Raw genomic sequence first — 17,076 nt, 5'->3', positions numbered from 1 at the left:
GAAAAGAGAAGAAGCTCATGAATTAGTGCAAGTTTCAGACCTTTTAGCCAAATTTTTCACCGAAGCAAATCAGTATATCTGATAGCCTTAGATACATTCGTTAAGCAATTGTTGGGGTTGATGCCAAAAACAAGAAAGTACCTCGATTCAGTGGAGTAGGTTCCGTTGGACATTCATTCTGGGCAAAAAGATAGACGGAGCTACAACTTCCTATGCTATCAACCGAATCAGCTGCAGGAGATCTGTATTAACCTACCATCGGTGACTTTCTCCGGGCTCGGTAGGAGAAGAAAGAAGCACTTACATTAAAAATAGATGGGAATTGAAAGCAGTTATACATTAATCACTGTATCTAATAATGTAATGGCTCTACATCCGGAAGAACCATATATGCTATCTACAAACTGAACTTTGGCCCTTAGTAGAGATCCCCTTTAGTGAAGAAGATACCACGATAGGAATCGCTTTCTTTCATCACAGCTTCCATTTCAAAGCACAAAAACAAAGAAAAATGGTTTAGTTTTGGTAACAACAATCCACAAAACTTTGGGACCTAACCTACCATACGAACAACTTAAAATCTTCACAAGCTTTGCTATCTCTCTACTGCAGATGCTATGCGTTGTTTTCTTCCAAGAAGCTCATGTCATTGTTAATGGGGAAGTCAAGAAGCAGTTCTAATGCACTGTCTGATGACTCCTCGAACTCGTTCACACTCGATGAATCAGACTTCGACATCAGAATGTCAGCTATAGGTTTGAAGTTTTTGTATTCCGTTTCTTCATTTTCATTATAGCTTTCCATGGCTGAGGAGCCACCGGTGTAATTGACTACGTTGTCGGTAGCGATGACGAAAACCGACTCGTATTTAGTTGATGAGGATATGGGACTTTGGCTTTGACATGTTGTTTTGTCTTCCCTGCACCTACGAAATGATTCACCAATTTCAGAGTTCCATATTTGAAGAAAAAAGTCAGAATCAGTTGTTCTTTCCGTGGGGAGGAGGGTGAAGAGTGATGATTCCTTTGAAAGTCGAGCTTCGGCTTCGAGCCGAGCACTCTCCCACTGTGCCATGTGGCGGGTGCTCGGTGATGCCGGTGCTGTAGAGAAGGAGCTGCGAGAGTTGAAGGGTTCATGTGTCTGAGGGTCAATGCCAGTGCAAAGAAGACGTTTCTTGAGGTGGGTGTTCCATAAGTTCTTGATTTCGTTATCTGTTCTTCCGGGTAGTTGAGAAGCAATAGCAGCCCACCTGCAAAGCGCTCGATCAGTACAATTCAAGGCTAAAACATGTTGAACAAAGTAGATTGAGTCCGAGAATGATGATTTTTTTAATCCTGATTTTCAAAGAATCTCGAAACCTCAGTTAAAGCAAACATTTTAATATGAATGGCCTTCAGGTTTTACAAACTACCATTTAGAGTCGAGACTTAGCCTTGAGTTTTATTGAAAGTGGTTCCAATGGGCAAATACAGGCTAAACATCTTTCACTATAGCGGAAGGTCAGAAAGAAAGACCTCTAATGTTGTCCGAGAGAACTTTCGCTGGTAATGACTCTATCTGAGAAAAGGGCAAGTGAAAAAGAGAGAGGGCTCGATGGTGACTGTGAAGGAGGGTGGACGTGGTGGCAGTCAGAACAAGAGAGGAAGAAGGGGGCAGAAACTGAAAATACGGACTCTAGGGTGTATTTTAGACGAAGAAAGAAAGAGGGGCGGAGACAGAGTGGGGACTGCGCCTTGTGGGCTGGTTTGCTGTCGAGCAAATGAGCATGAGTAAGAATATCTTGAGTATATTTTAACTAACTAATAAAAAGACCATAAAGAACGAGAGCGACATAGAATATAAACTAACATATAGCAAAACATCAGACGATAATGACAATTTTCTTTTAGGACACTTTTACTCATTATAGTTCATCTTCTTTGATTTTAATTGGACATCCTTTTTTTGTAACGCACCTTTAGGTGTTGGAGGCTACGTTCCTTTTTGTTTCATGTATCAATAAAATTGATTTCCTTCTCAAAAAAACGAAAAATGACAAAATTTGTGAGATCACACGTCAATTTGAGAGGGGAACGAAACATTTCTTATAAGGGTATGAAAACCTCTCCATCGTAGACTCGTTTTAAAATCTCGAGGAAAAAGTCCAAAGAAAACAGTATCTGCTAGCGGTAGTCCAGTTACAAAATTTAAACTAATCGATAATTCGGATGCCATGAAAGAAAAGGTACCATAAACTTTAGAAATCAAATCTATGATATTATTCAGGAAGAAAACAATGTAGTATTATCACCTGTTTCCGAGAATTCCATGGAGCTGAATAACAAGCTTCTCTTCCTCGGTGGTAAAGGGGCCACGTTTGATATCAGGTCTTAGATAGTTTGTCCACCTCAAACGGCAGCTCTTCCCACATCGTAGAAGACCTAAAAAAAAACACATCATGTACAAAGACCATCCTTATCAAAGTGAGAGAGATAAAGCAATGAAGAACGTAAGACAGCAATCGTTCCCTTCCAAATGTGCAAGAAAATTGTTGGTGCATCCTGTTTAAGAATAGAGCTGGGCTACTAACAGAGTAAGTATGGGCATAGAAAATGTCAGGTCCTGGTGACCATACTCGATATCTCATGGACTGCAGTGGAGGCTGTATCAGAAACTAAAGATAAATCAAAAGACTACCTATTCTTATGCTAAAGGATGGCTGAGGCAGGCATTCCTTGATAGAAGAAAAATTCGCAGAACTCCTTGGTCTAGTTTAGCATCATTTTTTGGCCACACAGAACGTTTGTAGTAAAAAAAATTACCAGAATAGATATCTATAACGATGCTGGTGTTGAGGATTGTTGGGAGAGGAGTCCCATCGACTAATTAAGGTGTTGATCATGAGTTTATAAGTAATGCTGGTGTTGAGGATTGTTGGGAGAGGAGTCCGGTCGACTCATTAAGGTGTTGATCATGGGTTTATAAATAAGGAATACTATCTCCATTGGTACGAGACTTTTTTGAGAAATCAAAAGCAAAATCAAGAGAGCTTACAGTAAGATTCATAATTCCTAACATTACTAACGATGTATTAGAGTTATGCCCTTGACTTAACAACGTCGATAGAATGTTGAACAAAGAAGTTGGGAGCCTCAAAGGTATAGTCAAAAGTGACTGAAGTGTTCGAGGGCTCCGGAGGTTGTTCCATCGTTCCTAACGCTCGAACTTTTTTCTGCACATTTTTTGGTAACAAAGCAGGGGAAGAAGCTGCTGTAAAAAATCTATGAGATCGCAGAAAGGAGATGAATGAGATATTGGGAGATCGAAAGGGAGAGTAGGGTAAAGGACCCAACTACTCGAGCTTCTTCTTCTTCTTCCTCCTTTGTCTTTTATACTCCAGTGACAATAAATTTCCAAGTAATGAAAAAGTTATAATAAACAGAGACTGCAGAATGAATGATGACAAGTGGGAACTAGCGAAAATTTTGGATTACTAAACCTGCAAGCTTGGGGAGCGATCTCCAGCTTCCATGGCCATTGTTTTGCTTGATATAATTGATAAGAAGCTCATCTTCTTCGGATGTCCACGGTCCTTTCTTTAGCCCCTTATCGCAACAAGGCGCTCTTCCCATCTCACAACTTTCAAAATCAGAGGCAGGGACACCACCCTCTAGTGGCCAGAGTGAAAGAAAGAACCTAGATCCTTCCCTTGCAAATTTTCAGAGAGAATTACAGAGAGAGGAGGAGGAAAGCCATGCGAAAGGGAAACATTATCTCAATCAACTAAAATTGAAAGAGGGGAAATTAATGGGTAAGTGGGTCTGAAGGGGAAGGACAAGAATCAGCAAGTTTCAAGCTGGTTCTTGCAATAAATACTGACACGATTGAGCATAGGAAGAATTGAATCATCATTGAAAGTAAAAATTGTCCCAAAAAAATTGAGGGAGTTAATGCTGAGATTTCTTATTCTGAGGTTTTACAATTTACGCACAATTGATATAAGAAATAGGCGAATAAGGAGAAGAATTAATTGCGGATTCTCACAATGCAGACTAGCATTTATTGAACAGAGAGAGATTTGGGACGCATTTATTATGATGAAAATAACATTCATACTACGGGACATACCATGACAAGACCAGACCTCCAACACTGTTCCCTTGTGGGTCTTTTAAAATTTCCACTTCCCTCTTTCAATCTGGTTGCTCCGCAAGTAAAAAAAAACAAACCTGATTTCTTGCTGAAACTTCATAATCATTAAGCTTTCCTGCCTAATTTTAGTAATAAACTCTAGATAGTGAGAAATTTCCCCGAGATTAAGATAAACATGTGTATATATACCTAAAATACACAAATAAATCGACCATACTTTTTTTCCCCAATCTAAGATGGAACAAACTTCGTTGATACACATTCAATTTAAGATCATCTGAAATCTTAATCACTGATAGTAAGCACCAGTATGAACAGAAGACAATATTCACATGATTTCAACAATAATCGAGGTCAAAACGAGTCGAAATTGAATTAGATAAATACAGAAAACAAAACAGAGTTACTTTCATCTAACAGAGCAATCGAAAGTTGTGATAATAAATGCATAGGAAAAAAAGAGATAAAGACAAAATAAAATGTCGTAATATCATTACTCCTTTTAGAAATTAGGTAAACGAGTTGAAATCGAACAAAATCAAGGAATGTAAAGCGAGAAAAGCTGAGATTCGAGGGCTTTAGTCTCAAAATCTGCAAGCATCAGTCTGATGAATCGACAAGAAACCAAAAATTGAAAGAAAACAAACGAATCTTCTCCATTTTGTATGAATTTGCAGAATAACGCAGAAATTTAACTCACTGCGAAGCTGAACGATGAGGAAGAAGAAGAAGAAGAAGAAGAAGAAGAAGAAGAAGAAGACACGATCTCTAGTCCATTGAAAGCTTCAACCACAAGCGGAGCAACTCTTGCGATTACTGATTCGAATTTGGCGCCATAAAATCCCAACCAGAAATTGGGTTTTTATTTTCTTTTCTTTTCTTTTCATTTAAATAATAATAATAATAATTTTTATATTACAATTATGTGACTGCTGACGTGTAAAACTTAGAAAATGTACATAATATTATTTATAATTATTTAGAAGATTAAATCTACCATTAAAATAATTTATATAATCACTTTTTACATATTAATAAACGCGATAAATATTGTTATATCAGTCTTTCAATTTGTACGTATTATTTCTCGAGTTGTTTTTTTTTTCTGAATAAAATATAGGTTTTTCTAATTAAATTTTTAATTATTTTTTAAAAAGTTTACTTATCCACGTCAGTAGATGTTTCGGCTTATATTCCTACTAATGTAAGTTTCATTACCGACCGACAAATATTCTTATCTGTGTATCTATTCAAGGCTGGAATCAACTTGCTATTAACGTGGGTATTTCCGCAGCTCAAATTGAAGACATGAAATAAATAGCCCGCAAATCAAAATTGGAATTGGCTCAATTTGTACGTGGGTATTTCCGTCTCCAGGATAGGACGTGCAGCTCAAATTGAAGACATGAAACAAATAGCCTGCAAATCAAAATTGGAATTGGCTCAATTTGTCGAATTAGAAGCTTTTGCGCAATTCTCTTCTGGTCTCGAGCTCAATTTGTATGTGGGTATTTCCGTCTCTAGGATAGAACGTGCAGCTCAAATTGAAGACATGAAACAAATAGCCCGCAAATCAAAATTGGAATTGGCTCAATTTGTCGAATTAGAAGGTTTTGCGTAATTCTCTTCTGATCTCGATACAGCTACTCAGAATCAATTGGCAAGAGGTCAACGATTATGTGAGTTGCTCAAACAATCCCAATCAGCCCCTCTCACGGTAGAAGAACAAATAATGATTATTTATACCGGAACCAATGGTTATCTTGATTCATTAGAAATTGAACAAGTAAGAAATAATATCTTCCACATTCACTAAGGTTATATTAATAACTAAAATCTCAGTAAATTTCAAATATCAAACATTTACTAATAAGAATTAATTACTAATATCGGTTATAAATGTTAAATATTGTTAATTTTTTTATTGAAAAAAAAATATCACCGAGCTTAACATTTATTATTTAGATTAGATAGTCTAAACCTGTCGGGTCATGAGATTTAAACCGAACAAATGAGAAGAAAATTATGAAATGGTAGAAAATTGAAGGTGTAATAGTTGCTCATATGGATCAAATGACCCGAAATGAACGGGAGGCATCGGAGGAAGGACTGACGAACTACTTACTTGTCTTTGGTTAACTACTTTACTTACTTGGGGTTCTTTCTCGTAAGTGGTATACCTACACACACCCTGCACGCACACTCTATCTATCTATCTATATACTAATACGTTGATATCCTTTCGCAAACCTCTCTCTACTAAATCGCCGTTTTTTCAAGTCGAACCAAGCCCCGATCCAGCTGAAGGAATGGAATACTCTAAGATGCTTCATAGCTTCACCAAGCCCATATATACCATATTCTTCCCGTAAAGATGAGAGTTCCAACCCTTTATTGAAAAAGAGCTCTTGCCTGAAACTCAAAAGATAAGAGAATGTTCCTTCCGCAAGGGCGATATCTTTCATAGTTGCCAAGGATGAGTTCGTTCGATCCATTAGGTTCTTCGATTTATTCGGAAAAGAAATGAGAGACAAGAAAACATCTTTGATTACGATTAAAAGGACAATCTCAAATAGACTAAGATCCAATTTCGGGTCATTTCTTGGTGAACATGATCTGCCATAATCTCTTCGATCCCTGAGAGTGACAACGAAGTAACTGCAATTTCAAACTAATGGCAGTCAATACTGAGTCAAACCGTCATTTTTGCATTTACTGCCATCCATTTTAATCTAGCTTTCAATTTATTTGACCCAAATAAAAAAAAAAATAATGTTTTGATGGGTGGTACAAGGTACAAGTCAATACGACGATCGAAGGTACAAGGTTGAATGATGTTCGGTTGTTTTTGGTACACGATATGAACTTTGTTGAGCTAGAGATGTGATATTGCCTCCAGCTTTGATCGGGCTCGAGGATGGTTGGCATTGCGGTAGCAAAACGTGCACAATAAGATGGGGCCAAATATAGCACGAACCTCGTTGTGTATGAAATGTTTTTGTGTATTTTCTTCCGTTAATTAAAATCAATAGAATAAAAAATGTAAATATGACTCAATAACTCCATCAAACTAGACTACCTGACCCAAACCATAAAAATTAAGTTAGGTTATATATATACTTTATGATTTTAGAAAATCAAATATTCAGTTCAATTTTAGGGTTTCATCTAACTCCCGAGAAAGGGTAGAAGAATGAGACCTATTATGGGACATACAATGCATTACATACGCAGGGTCATTACACGTCAACCGGGTTATTCTATTCCACCTCTTAGAAAGAAAAAAACTTGAATAAAAATACTTAATAGCATGGTAATACATTTATACAAAATTTCTACCCGAGCACACACAATGGAGCAATAGACGGTCGAATTTTTTTTTTTTTTTGTCGAATCAGTCAAACCAATCCCAAAATAGGTTACAACCGAACTATGCCCCCTACTCTACTTTTACAAAAATTAAGATTATTTAGCATTAACATTTATAACTGATATTAATGTTGTATTATAACTTGTAAATGATTTATATTTGAAGTTTATGAAATTTTAATCATTAACGTAACAAATATTTAACTTTTTTTTAATATAATTTTAAAAAAAGAACAACTTAACCCAACACAAAATTTTTACTTTTTATTTTTTTCTTGACCGGAAGTTAATAAAAATAAACAAAGGATAAAATTTGGGTGAAAGAAAAGCTCAGCAGCAACAATATGGTAAGGGGAAGGGGCTGCTGCTTCAACATATCTGTGAGAGAAAAAAACATTAATGTAACATAACCGACTAGAGTCGCTCTCGTTATCCTAATATAATCATTTCTACCCGAAAATAAACGTTTAAACTTCTTTACAAAACATAGAAATGATTACGCTATAATAACGCTAGCGACTTTAGGTAAGTAGAAATCTAGAGATATTTCTTCACACTTCACTGAAGTTGCGAAGATTAGGGCCCGACCTGCACGCACTAGAACCATAGCCAATTTGTAAGCAAGCAGGGCGCAGAGAGGAGGAAAAACATGAAAGCAAATCTGTTCATTGAACACTTATAAGGAAGTATTCGAAACAAGTGTGGGTTCGGGAGAGAGCAAAAGTTGTAAATTAAGGGAGTTTTTTCTTTTTAAGGGGGGAAAAAAGGAGAGATTACAATACAACCAGAAAGTAGGAGAGCAAACAAGCACAGGTCAGTTGATAAAAGTTCTGGGATTTTTATAGATGAGCCACTCTACAGTCTATCCTAGTCTCCTGTTAATAATAGTGTCTTCAGGGCTATTATATATATATATATATATATATATATTATAGGTAGGGTTCTAACTAATAGAATTCCAAGCCAAGTTGAGTCTTCTTCAGTAGTTGATATTGACTCAGAAAACAAGCCTCTCTCTCCAAAGAGCTTCTTCATTGACCTTCAAGAAAAACAAGAACAAGAACAAGGAAACTCCATCAATAAATTTCTACGCAAGATGATTTTACACGATTGTAGCCGAGCAGACGTATCAGAAAAACTATATCATGTTCTACGCAAGATGATTTTACACGATTGTAGCTGAGCAGACATAATCAGAAAAACTATATCGTGTTCTATGCAAGATGATTTTACACGGTTGTAGCCGAGCAGACGTATCTGGAAACTATATCATGTTCTACGCAAGATGATTTTACACGATTGTAGCCGAGCAGACATATCGGAAAAACTATATCATGTTCTACGCAAGATTTTACGCGATTGTAGCCGAGCAAAGACATATCAGAAAACTATATCATGTACGGTTCCGAACTTTTCACATTGAAATTTTGTAATCAAGCATCATATTGAATAAAAAAGTTAGACCAGCATGAAACAAAAGATGTAAGAATATGAACACAAATTGGTACGCCTCATCTACATTTCTCTAGAACCATAACAGATTTTTTTGGACAAAAGAAAAATCAACGCCTGTTATCCCCATAATGACTGCACTCCGTACTAGTACAGTTTCGTACGTAGGTCGGTCAGTAACGGGTAGCTGGTGGTCAATGACATAATATCAACCTACCTGCCACTGAGGTGCCTAATAACTCATAAATATAACAAACCATAGTAACTAAACAAGATTGTTGACTACGGTAAATTGAAGTAGTAAAAATCCTATCTTTTTCTATATAGAAGAACAATTTCATTGTTGTATGAAATTCACTCCCCTCATTCTATTTATTACCATCTCCTTAGCTAGCGTGTAATTTACTTGATCCTGATAATTTTTCTAGCATCTATACCCTAGAGGTATTCCAATCAATATTCTAGAGACATTCCTATCGTTTCCCTAGAGGTATGCCTATCGTTTTTTCAATAAATATCTATATGCAAACGTGAGTGTGTGTGTACAATAATGAAGGAGAATTAGGTAGCACAGTACGATTCTTACCTGCTGCCGATTGTTTACCCTGGGATCCAATGCCCACCACAAATTACCGGCAGTAGATTGCCTGGTCAATATGGGGTGGTATTTGTTTTATTTCCGTTCCAAGTTCTTGTTCAATCCTGTACCTGTAGTATGGAGAATCACATTTCAGTGAATCTGAATGTATGATGATGGCAAACGGCAGCAATCAACCAAAATATTCTTTTATAAGAAAAAAAGCATACAAATTAAAACGATCCTCATAGGTGATTAAATTCACAGCTAACCCAAGGTGTCCAAACCTTCCAGATCGTCCCACCTGCAAGTGAACAATTTTAAAAGATTTGAGGGGTAAATAAGTAATAATAATGATAATCAACAGGAACTGAATGTGACACATACCCTGTGTAGATACGTCTCTGAATTCTTGGGGAAATCGAAGTTAATAACAACGTTTACTGCTTGAATGTCTATTCCTCTTGTAAATAAATCTGCAAGTGCATCCCATATCAAAAGAAATTAGTTCAGGACAAATGGGATAGCTTTATGGACTTTATTTTGCCATGTAACTGTGTACAAGATATGTATGTTCAAAAAAGGGAAAAGAAAAATGTACAGTTTAAAAAGATGCAATAAAGAAAGGATGTTTCAAATTTAAAATTATTTTTTTAAAATAAAAAAGTCATGCTGTATGCATGAATAACTATGCGCACACAAATGGCATACCAGTACAAACGAGATTTCTGCATGCACCATTTCGGAAGTCGTGAAATACTCTGTTACGATGATCTTGCAGCATCTTTGCATGAATATAGAAACAAGAATAACCAAGTTCTGTAATTTTCTTGGCTAACAACTCAACTCGATTTACCGAATTGCAGAAGATAATTGACTGGTTGATTTGCAGCTGCAGATAGAAACATTAACATTGTGATTTACACAGGAAAAGAAAATGTAGGGGAGGAAATCAAGAAAAATAATTAGCTTGCTTGGGATGAAACCTTAGAGAAAAGAGTATTAAGGCAGTGCACTTTTTGTCTTTCTTCAACAAATGCATAGAATTGGGTGATACCCTTTAGAGTAAGCTCGTCCATTAAGTTTATAATATAGGGCCTGTGAAGATATCTATCTTTGAAGTCCTTCACAGTAACAGGAAAGGTAGCGGAATACATAAGAACCTGCCGATTTGCAGGCAAAAAGCGTATCAACTGCTCTATTGAGGGTTGGAACTCTGGAGACAAGAGCTTGTCAGCCTGAGAAACAGAACAACAAAATGATTAGTTTGTCGCAACTAGTTAAACTATTGAGCCAAGATAAATTTGATCGATAGGTATACTTTCCTGAATGTGGTAACCTTAACTTCTAGTACTACCCCAAAGATTTAAGTTTACTCCAGAACATGAAATCTTTCTTTCAGCAATACCAACCATACACTAATTCTTTGGGGGGAAATGGGAACTTGGTAAGAAAATAAAAACATAAATTTGACACATCACACTACTACGCAACATGTATAAGAGACAAGATAATGATCGAGCAAATGAAAGGGAAGGTGATAAAGGCAGGGACAGGACAGTCCCAAGCAAAACTGAGTCGTCTACAATGTATCAAGAAAACCTCAGGTTTAAAAAAAATGTTGGAGTAACCATAGAACGGGAGAAGTACTAACAGCAGTAACTCGTGATGGAAATATTACATCTTTTACCCATCCTGAGAACAGTTGATGAGGTAAAAACAGTAGAACAAGAGAAAGAAAAAACAACAAACTAACTACATATTATGTTGTAAAACTTCCTTAGACTATATTCCTTCAACATGATTCTCAAGTACATAAGGATGGATTGCAATTAATGCTTGCCGCCAATGTCATTGTTCAATTATCAATCGATAATCTAGTCAACAATCATTTAGTTGATATAACCCTACCATTGCAATATTATAGGACTAATGCCTACTGAAAAATATAATGATATCGACAACAAAGTCACTTATTTATTAATGCATTCATATCTCATGTAATTACCTCATCCATGATAAGCATAGAACAATCTTTCAGTACACAAACACCCTTTTTCGCAAGATCTAATATTCTTCCTGGAGTTCCAACTAACAAATGAACTGGTTGATATAGTCGCATGATATCATCCTTTAAACTGGTACCACCTGTTGTAACCATAACTTGAATATTCAAATTCTTCCCGAGTTCCTTACACACTTGTGAAGTTTGAAGAGCCAACTCTCGAGTTGGAACAAGGATAACAACTGTTCACATAGAAAGTTAAAACAAATGTCAAACAAGTGAACAAAACAAACTGAGATAGGAATCAATATTGCCATTGAAATGTGGCATAACAGCATTTTGACCAATCATCTCCAGTGCCTAGTGGAAAAATGAAATGACACGTTTTAAAATTAAAGTCATAAAATAAATTATTGGGGCGTATAAAATAATAGTAGAGGTTGAAATTAGCACAGGCCCAAGACAAAATGCCTTCACCATTTCTTTTCACCGTGGGGTGGGCAAACTGAGTAGATTAATGCATAGAACTCAAGAGGCTAGTCTTGTGGAAGGGTTTTTTTGAAGGAAAGAACAGAATCTATCTCATGATTTACAACTTGCAAGTGACATTTCGTTTTCCTTTGGACATTAACAAGATATTGCTTTCATGTCTTAAACATGGGAAGACCTCAAGAATGAGATTCAACATGAGCACCAGCTCTGTGGCCAGAATCAATTCTCTGGTCGAAGAAGGGGGCAACAAAGGAAGGATGTTGTTGGGAAGAATTTGATGCCTGATGAAAAAACTCAGGTTGAACTGCAGTGCATTGAGAATGTTTGGGATAACAATAATGCTATTTAGAATTTGAATAATAGAAGGAATCTCAATATAATGGTATGTGTTTAGAAATAATATAAGACTCTTATAATGAAGGTTCAAAACAAACCTTGGATTACATTGTTATCCTGATCAATCTTTTCTAAGGCGGGAATGCAAAATGCAGCTGTCTTTCCAGTTCCGTTCTTCGCTCTTGCAAGAATATCACTACCAGTTAAAGCGATCGGAATACTTTCTTCTTGAATAGGAGATGGTCTTTCAAAGCCTTTCTCATAGATTCCCATGAGTAATTCACGTTTTAGAAAATAGTCCTCAAATTCATTTCCTTTGGTAGCCGTCACATCCTGAAAATGGTTAATAAGCAAGTCAGAAGCTAACAAAATTAGGTGTGTTCTCATACATAAAGGCCAATGAGAATTTATAATTTGCATGAACTAGACAGAAAGCACACTGAAGAATTAAAATATCAAAATAACACTAATCTGTCATTCCTGTGCGTACGGATCAATGAGCATTCAGCAGTCGATATGCTATAAACTGGCTGTAGAGCATTACAAAAATTATCAGTAGGATACCTCTGTTTTATATCGTGTATCAGGTGGTGGAATCTTTAACCTAGCCTTCCAATCTTGTGAACTGCACATAAAAAAAATGCATAAATGATAACAATCAGTTTCTATCTGAACCAAGCAATACAACTTGCCAAAATCCAAAACTTTTCCCGTTGATAAAAGAAATTTAGTTAGATATAAAATCGTAAGAACATCCGCATGCACAAAGTCTTCAGTTACATGAAATATGCGCTAAATATCACTAGTGGCGCTCAGACAGATAGATGAAACCGGGAACAGAAACCCAGAAAATTTTACTATACCATGGCTATTGCTAATGGGATCCACCATATTTACAAAATTAACGACGTGCCTCCTTCTATAGCAAAAAAAAAAAACATACGCTCGCAACCCAACAATTCCCAAATCACAACTCAAAAATCTCCTATATGATCATATCATACAGAGAAATGAACCCAACCATCCTATGTAAATGCCCATAAAAAATAATGCATACACAGAAACACAAATCCTTCATGTATTTAACACGAACCTCGAGTCAACAGCCTCCGACTGCACGGTCTTCTCCACCTCGTCAACGTTAGAATCGGCAGGACCGCCACCTAACTGGTTCCTTTTCAGCCACTGTTGTTGTTGTTGAAGCTGCTGGTTTTGGTGTTGATGTTGGTGCTGGTGCTGGTTCTGGTGCTGCTGTTGTTGATACTGCTGATTCGGTACCAAATTTCTTTGTACATATTGCTGCTGATGTGGTCTTGACTGAAACGAAGGATTCGCATTCACGCCTCCGCCTCGTCCAGCACCGATCCCAGGAGGATACCTTCCTCTATTGTTCATCACTACTCTCACAGACCCTAACCACGTTCAAAAAAAAAGCGGGAGCTAGGGTTTCCGATCGAATGATTGAATGACGACAAAAACAAAGAAGAAATCTACCGAAAACTACCAAAAAGATCCAAAATGAAAAACAATAGACCACAAAAGGGTTTCGCTCAAGTTCATAAATGATTCCTACAATTTACACGACCAAAAATCCACCCGTTCTCGTATTCTCAAGGCGGATAAAAGGCAAAACTGACGACGAAAATGGAACAAAAATAACAAACAAACAAACAAAAAAAACCAGAGAAATTTGTACAGATCTAGGTGCAGAAATGGCAGGAAATTGCAGCAACAGAAAAATTTACAGAGAATTAAAGTAAAGATTTTGATCGTAGAAGCTGTGGCAGATTCAAACGCAGATGAGAGCGGCCTGTTTTTCTTTCGTCAATGTTGTTTTTGGGTCATTTGCAGAGAGAGAGAGAGAGAGAGAGAGAGACGATGGATGAGATGGAAGTTACCATCGGAGAGCTCCTAGGGCATCCGAGGAAGTGGGTCTACCATTTTGCAGAATGGTCCCTGCTATACTTTTACTTTACATATAAGACCAAAATTTCCTTTAATTTCCATTTCCTACCCGTTCTGTGTGCTGGTTTACTAATTTCCCCATTTTTCAGGGGCTTCCTAGAAGCTACGAAAAATTTGAGAATTAATTTTATAATATTTGTTCAATTATAGATTATGTTTTTTTCTTTTTGTTCTAAATGCATATTTTTTAATTATTTTTTCTTTTTTTAGAGAATAAAAATAAATTATTATGGGTAACGTAAACATGGAAATTGCGCAATGAGTCTTTGCTGCATGTCCCGAGAAAATCAGAGGGGGAGTGAGACTCTGATTCGATAGGCCACTTGATAATATCAATACTGAGTTTCCATATTAGATCGTTTTCTTTAAACTTACTGCCTAAATAAGAGTCCAACGAACCAAATCAAAATTCGAATAAAATAAGGAACAGGTAAAAAGTAAAGGAAAAGGTGTCCCTGCTCTGAACCCAACCCGAATATGAACACGGAATAACAGGAATAAGTTAGAAAAGATTCGAACACGAGAATCAGCTGTTATTTATTAATTATAATATTTGAGAGATTTTACAGGTGAGTTTGAAATAAAAAAAAAATATTAACATGATCCAGTTAAATTACAATTTGGTCCCTATAATTTGAAAAAATTAAAATTCAGACCTATAATTTAATAAATTATAAATTTAAGTTGGAAAATTGTGATCCCTAATATTGGTTCAACCTCCAAACTCTCATCAGTTGTGTGTGAAGGAAAAGAAACATATAAATAAATAAAATTAATTTTTTAGCAAAATAAAATTTAAAAATCCAATATTTTCATTATTTATTATTTCTTAATTTTTATTTACAAGGTAAGAAAGGCATGTTTTTGTTTGTTGGTTGATTCATATTTATTATCTTCATTAAAAAAAAAAAATTATACATAAATGTTCCAACGAACCCACTTTAATGTATTTTTACTCAATTTTTATATTCATATATTTAGTTTTTAAACTATTTTTATATCCAATAAGTCCATAAAAATTTAGAATATTAAATAATAAATATTTTTTTTCTATATATTCAATTAAAAAAATTAACTAATTTTTAGATATAAAATTAAAATTTATGTATAATAAGTTCAATGACACATATTAAACGTTTCTTAAAATTCAGAGACTAACTAGACACCATAATATGATAATATTAAACTATAAATTTTGTCTCAAAATTTTAGTTTATCATCTATTTTAGCATTTATTAATATATTTTTAAATTTAAAATTAGTATAATAAGCATACAATTTTTAGCTTTCGAGGCCAAAACTCAACAAATGATTAAGAAGTTCGAGATTTAAACTTCTGATCCGAGAGCATTTTCAATTTAACACTTGCTATCGAACCATGAACGTCTAAAACTACAAAACGATCTCGTTTGTGTAGATCAATGCTTTTTTTTTTTTTTTTTTCATTCCACTAAATCACAAAGATCATTGTAATGCAAGAAAAAGCCTCAATAATTCATCTCTCTCAAGATATAAAACCATTATATTATGCATTTATCTAAAGCCTGCCATTATCAAGACCAACCATACCTTCTGCAGTAGCCGCCATGGACGCCGCCAGCTCCATTCTTAGGCTCTCAACTTTCTCTTTCAAACCAGATGCCTCCAAAGCTTCAACAATCTTCTCCTTAATCTCAGCCTCCACCTTCTCAACCTCTTTCACATTCAACCCATCCGCAGCCATTTTTGATTGCAGCTCCTCGATCTTCCCACCAAGTCCTGCCATTGCTATGCCCTTCTCAATCTCCCTATTGATCTCCTCTCTCAAACACCGCACCTTCTCTCTCACCTCGGCCGGTGGAGTGGCTGCTGTCTTCTTCACCACTCCAACGACATTCAAATTTGCTGTCTTTAAGACATTGACAAGCTCTTCCTTGACTCTTTCGAGTTCTTCCACCAGGTCTTTGTCCATTGGGGCACCATTGGAGATGATATTGTCCCAATTTTCCTTCAATTGTCTCAGTTTTGCTTTTGTCTCTGATGGGATTTTGTTGTTGATCTTTGTTTTTAGTTCTTCACTTTTCTTCTTCTGCTCAATGAGCTTGTACACCATGTCTAGCTTTGAAAGTTTCTGTTTCAAACCCAGATAGGAACCTGGCTTTGATAATTTCTGCTTGAATTCTTGCATGATTTTGTCTACTTTTTCCTTCTGGTTTCTGCTCAGTGGTTGCTTAGATGACCCATTTGAAGCTTTGGAGAGTTCTAGCTGGAGTGATTCAAGCTTTTGTTCTAAGCCCATGGAGATGAATGCATTGGTTATCTCTTTGTCAACATCTTGTTTGAGTTTCTCAATTGCTTGAGCAGTGATTGGATCAGATGGGCCTTTTACTTTTAGAATCTTCTGCTTTAGATCCTCAAGTTCGGAGTCTATGTCACCAGGCTTTGGCAGGTTGGTTTGAGATGGCATCATCTCGCGTTTTCTCTTTGGATCAATGGGAATGCCTTCTTGAAAACCGCCTATGTGTCGGTACTTTAGCATTCTGTGGTGGATCAACTCTTCTGGACTCATGTTTGACAGTTCCTAAACAAAGTCCATTTTAGCTTTTATTAGAAGGAAATCACATGAAGTATATGGAAGAATTCATCTTCTTATCTCAAATGGTTCAATTTTCCAAAAGAATGAGAGAAGAACTTCTAATTGACAAAATATGCAAGAAAATGACGGTTAGAATAAAATAGGTTTTTTTTTTTTTTTTTTTTTTTTTTTTTT

The 17,076-nt window shown here is 36.0% G+C and overlaps 3 protein-coding genes across 4 annotated transcripts in view; all 3 read right to left on the bottom strand.

The window, feature by feature from the left end:
* Positions 1 to 284: 284 nt before the first annotated feature.
* LOC111451166 (transcription factor MYB41-like) lies at positions 285 to 4,055 on the bottom strand. Its single transcript, XM_023091477.1, has 3 exons — positions 3,479 to 4,055; positions 2,291 to 2,420; positions 285 to 1,249 (listed from the first exon to the last, which is right to left on the bottom strand). Exons 1-3 carry the CDS (start codon positions 3,609 to 3,611, stop codon positions 616 to 618), a joined length of 897 nt encoding a protein of 298 aa, XP_022947245.1. The 5' UTR covers positions 3,612 to 4,055; the 3' UTR covers positions 285 to 615.
* A 4,088-nt stretch (positions 4,056 to 8,143) lies between these two features.
* LOC111446001 (DEAD-box ATP-dependent RNA helicase 8-like) lies at positions 8,144 to 14,254 on the bottom strand. Its single transcript, XM_023084602.1, has 10 exons — positions 13,456 to 14,254; positions 12,927 to 12,987; positions 12,461 to 12,695; positions 11,538 to 11,776; positions 10,516 to 10,767; positions 10,241 to 10,421; positions 9,917 to 10,005; positions 9,760 to 9,833; positions 9,539 to 9,660; positions 8,144 to 8,539 (listed from the first exon to the last, which is right to left on the bottom strand). The coding sequence occupies exons 1-9, from the start codon at positions 13,755 to 13,757 to the stop codon at positions 9,582 to 9,584; spliced, it is 1,512 nt and encodes a 503-aa protein (XP_022940370.1). The 5' UTR covers positions 13,758 to 14,254; the 3' UTR covers positions 8,144 to 8,539; positions 9,539 to 9,581.
* A 1,583-nt stretch (positions 14,255 to 15,837) lies between these two features.
* LOC111452196 (acetyl-coenzyme A carboxylase carboxyl transferase subunit alpha, chloroplastic-like) overlaps positions 15,838 to 17,076 on the bottom strand; it is a 6,592-nt gene continuing 5,353 nt past the window's right edge. Inside the window, exon 11 of one of the 2 annotated variants that reach the window (XM_023092794.1) lies at positions 15,838 to 16,887. In XM_023092794.1, the coding sequence (XP_022948562.1) occupies positions 15,865 to 16,887 (1,023 nt within the window). In that variant the 3' untranslated portion in view covers positions 15,838 to 15,864. The remainder of the gene's footprint in view (positions 16,888 to 17,076) is intronic. The other variant, XM_023092787.1, reaches the window with a different exon arrangement.

The sequence above is a fragment of the Cucurbita moschata genome, unplaced genomic scaffold (assembly GCF_002738365.1).
Source record: "Cucurbita moschata cultivar Rifu unplaced genomic scaffold, Cmos_1.0 Cmo_Scf00001, whole genome shotgun sequence".
Classification (NCBI taxonomy): Eukaryota; Viridiplantae; Streptophyta; class Magnoliopsida; order Cucurbitales; family Cucurbitaceae; genus Cucurbita; species Cucurbita moschata.
This window is presented reverse-complemented; position numbering and strand designations above follow the sequence as displayed.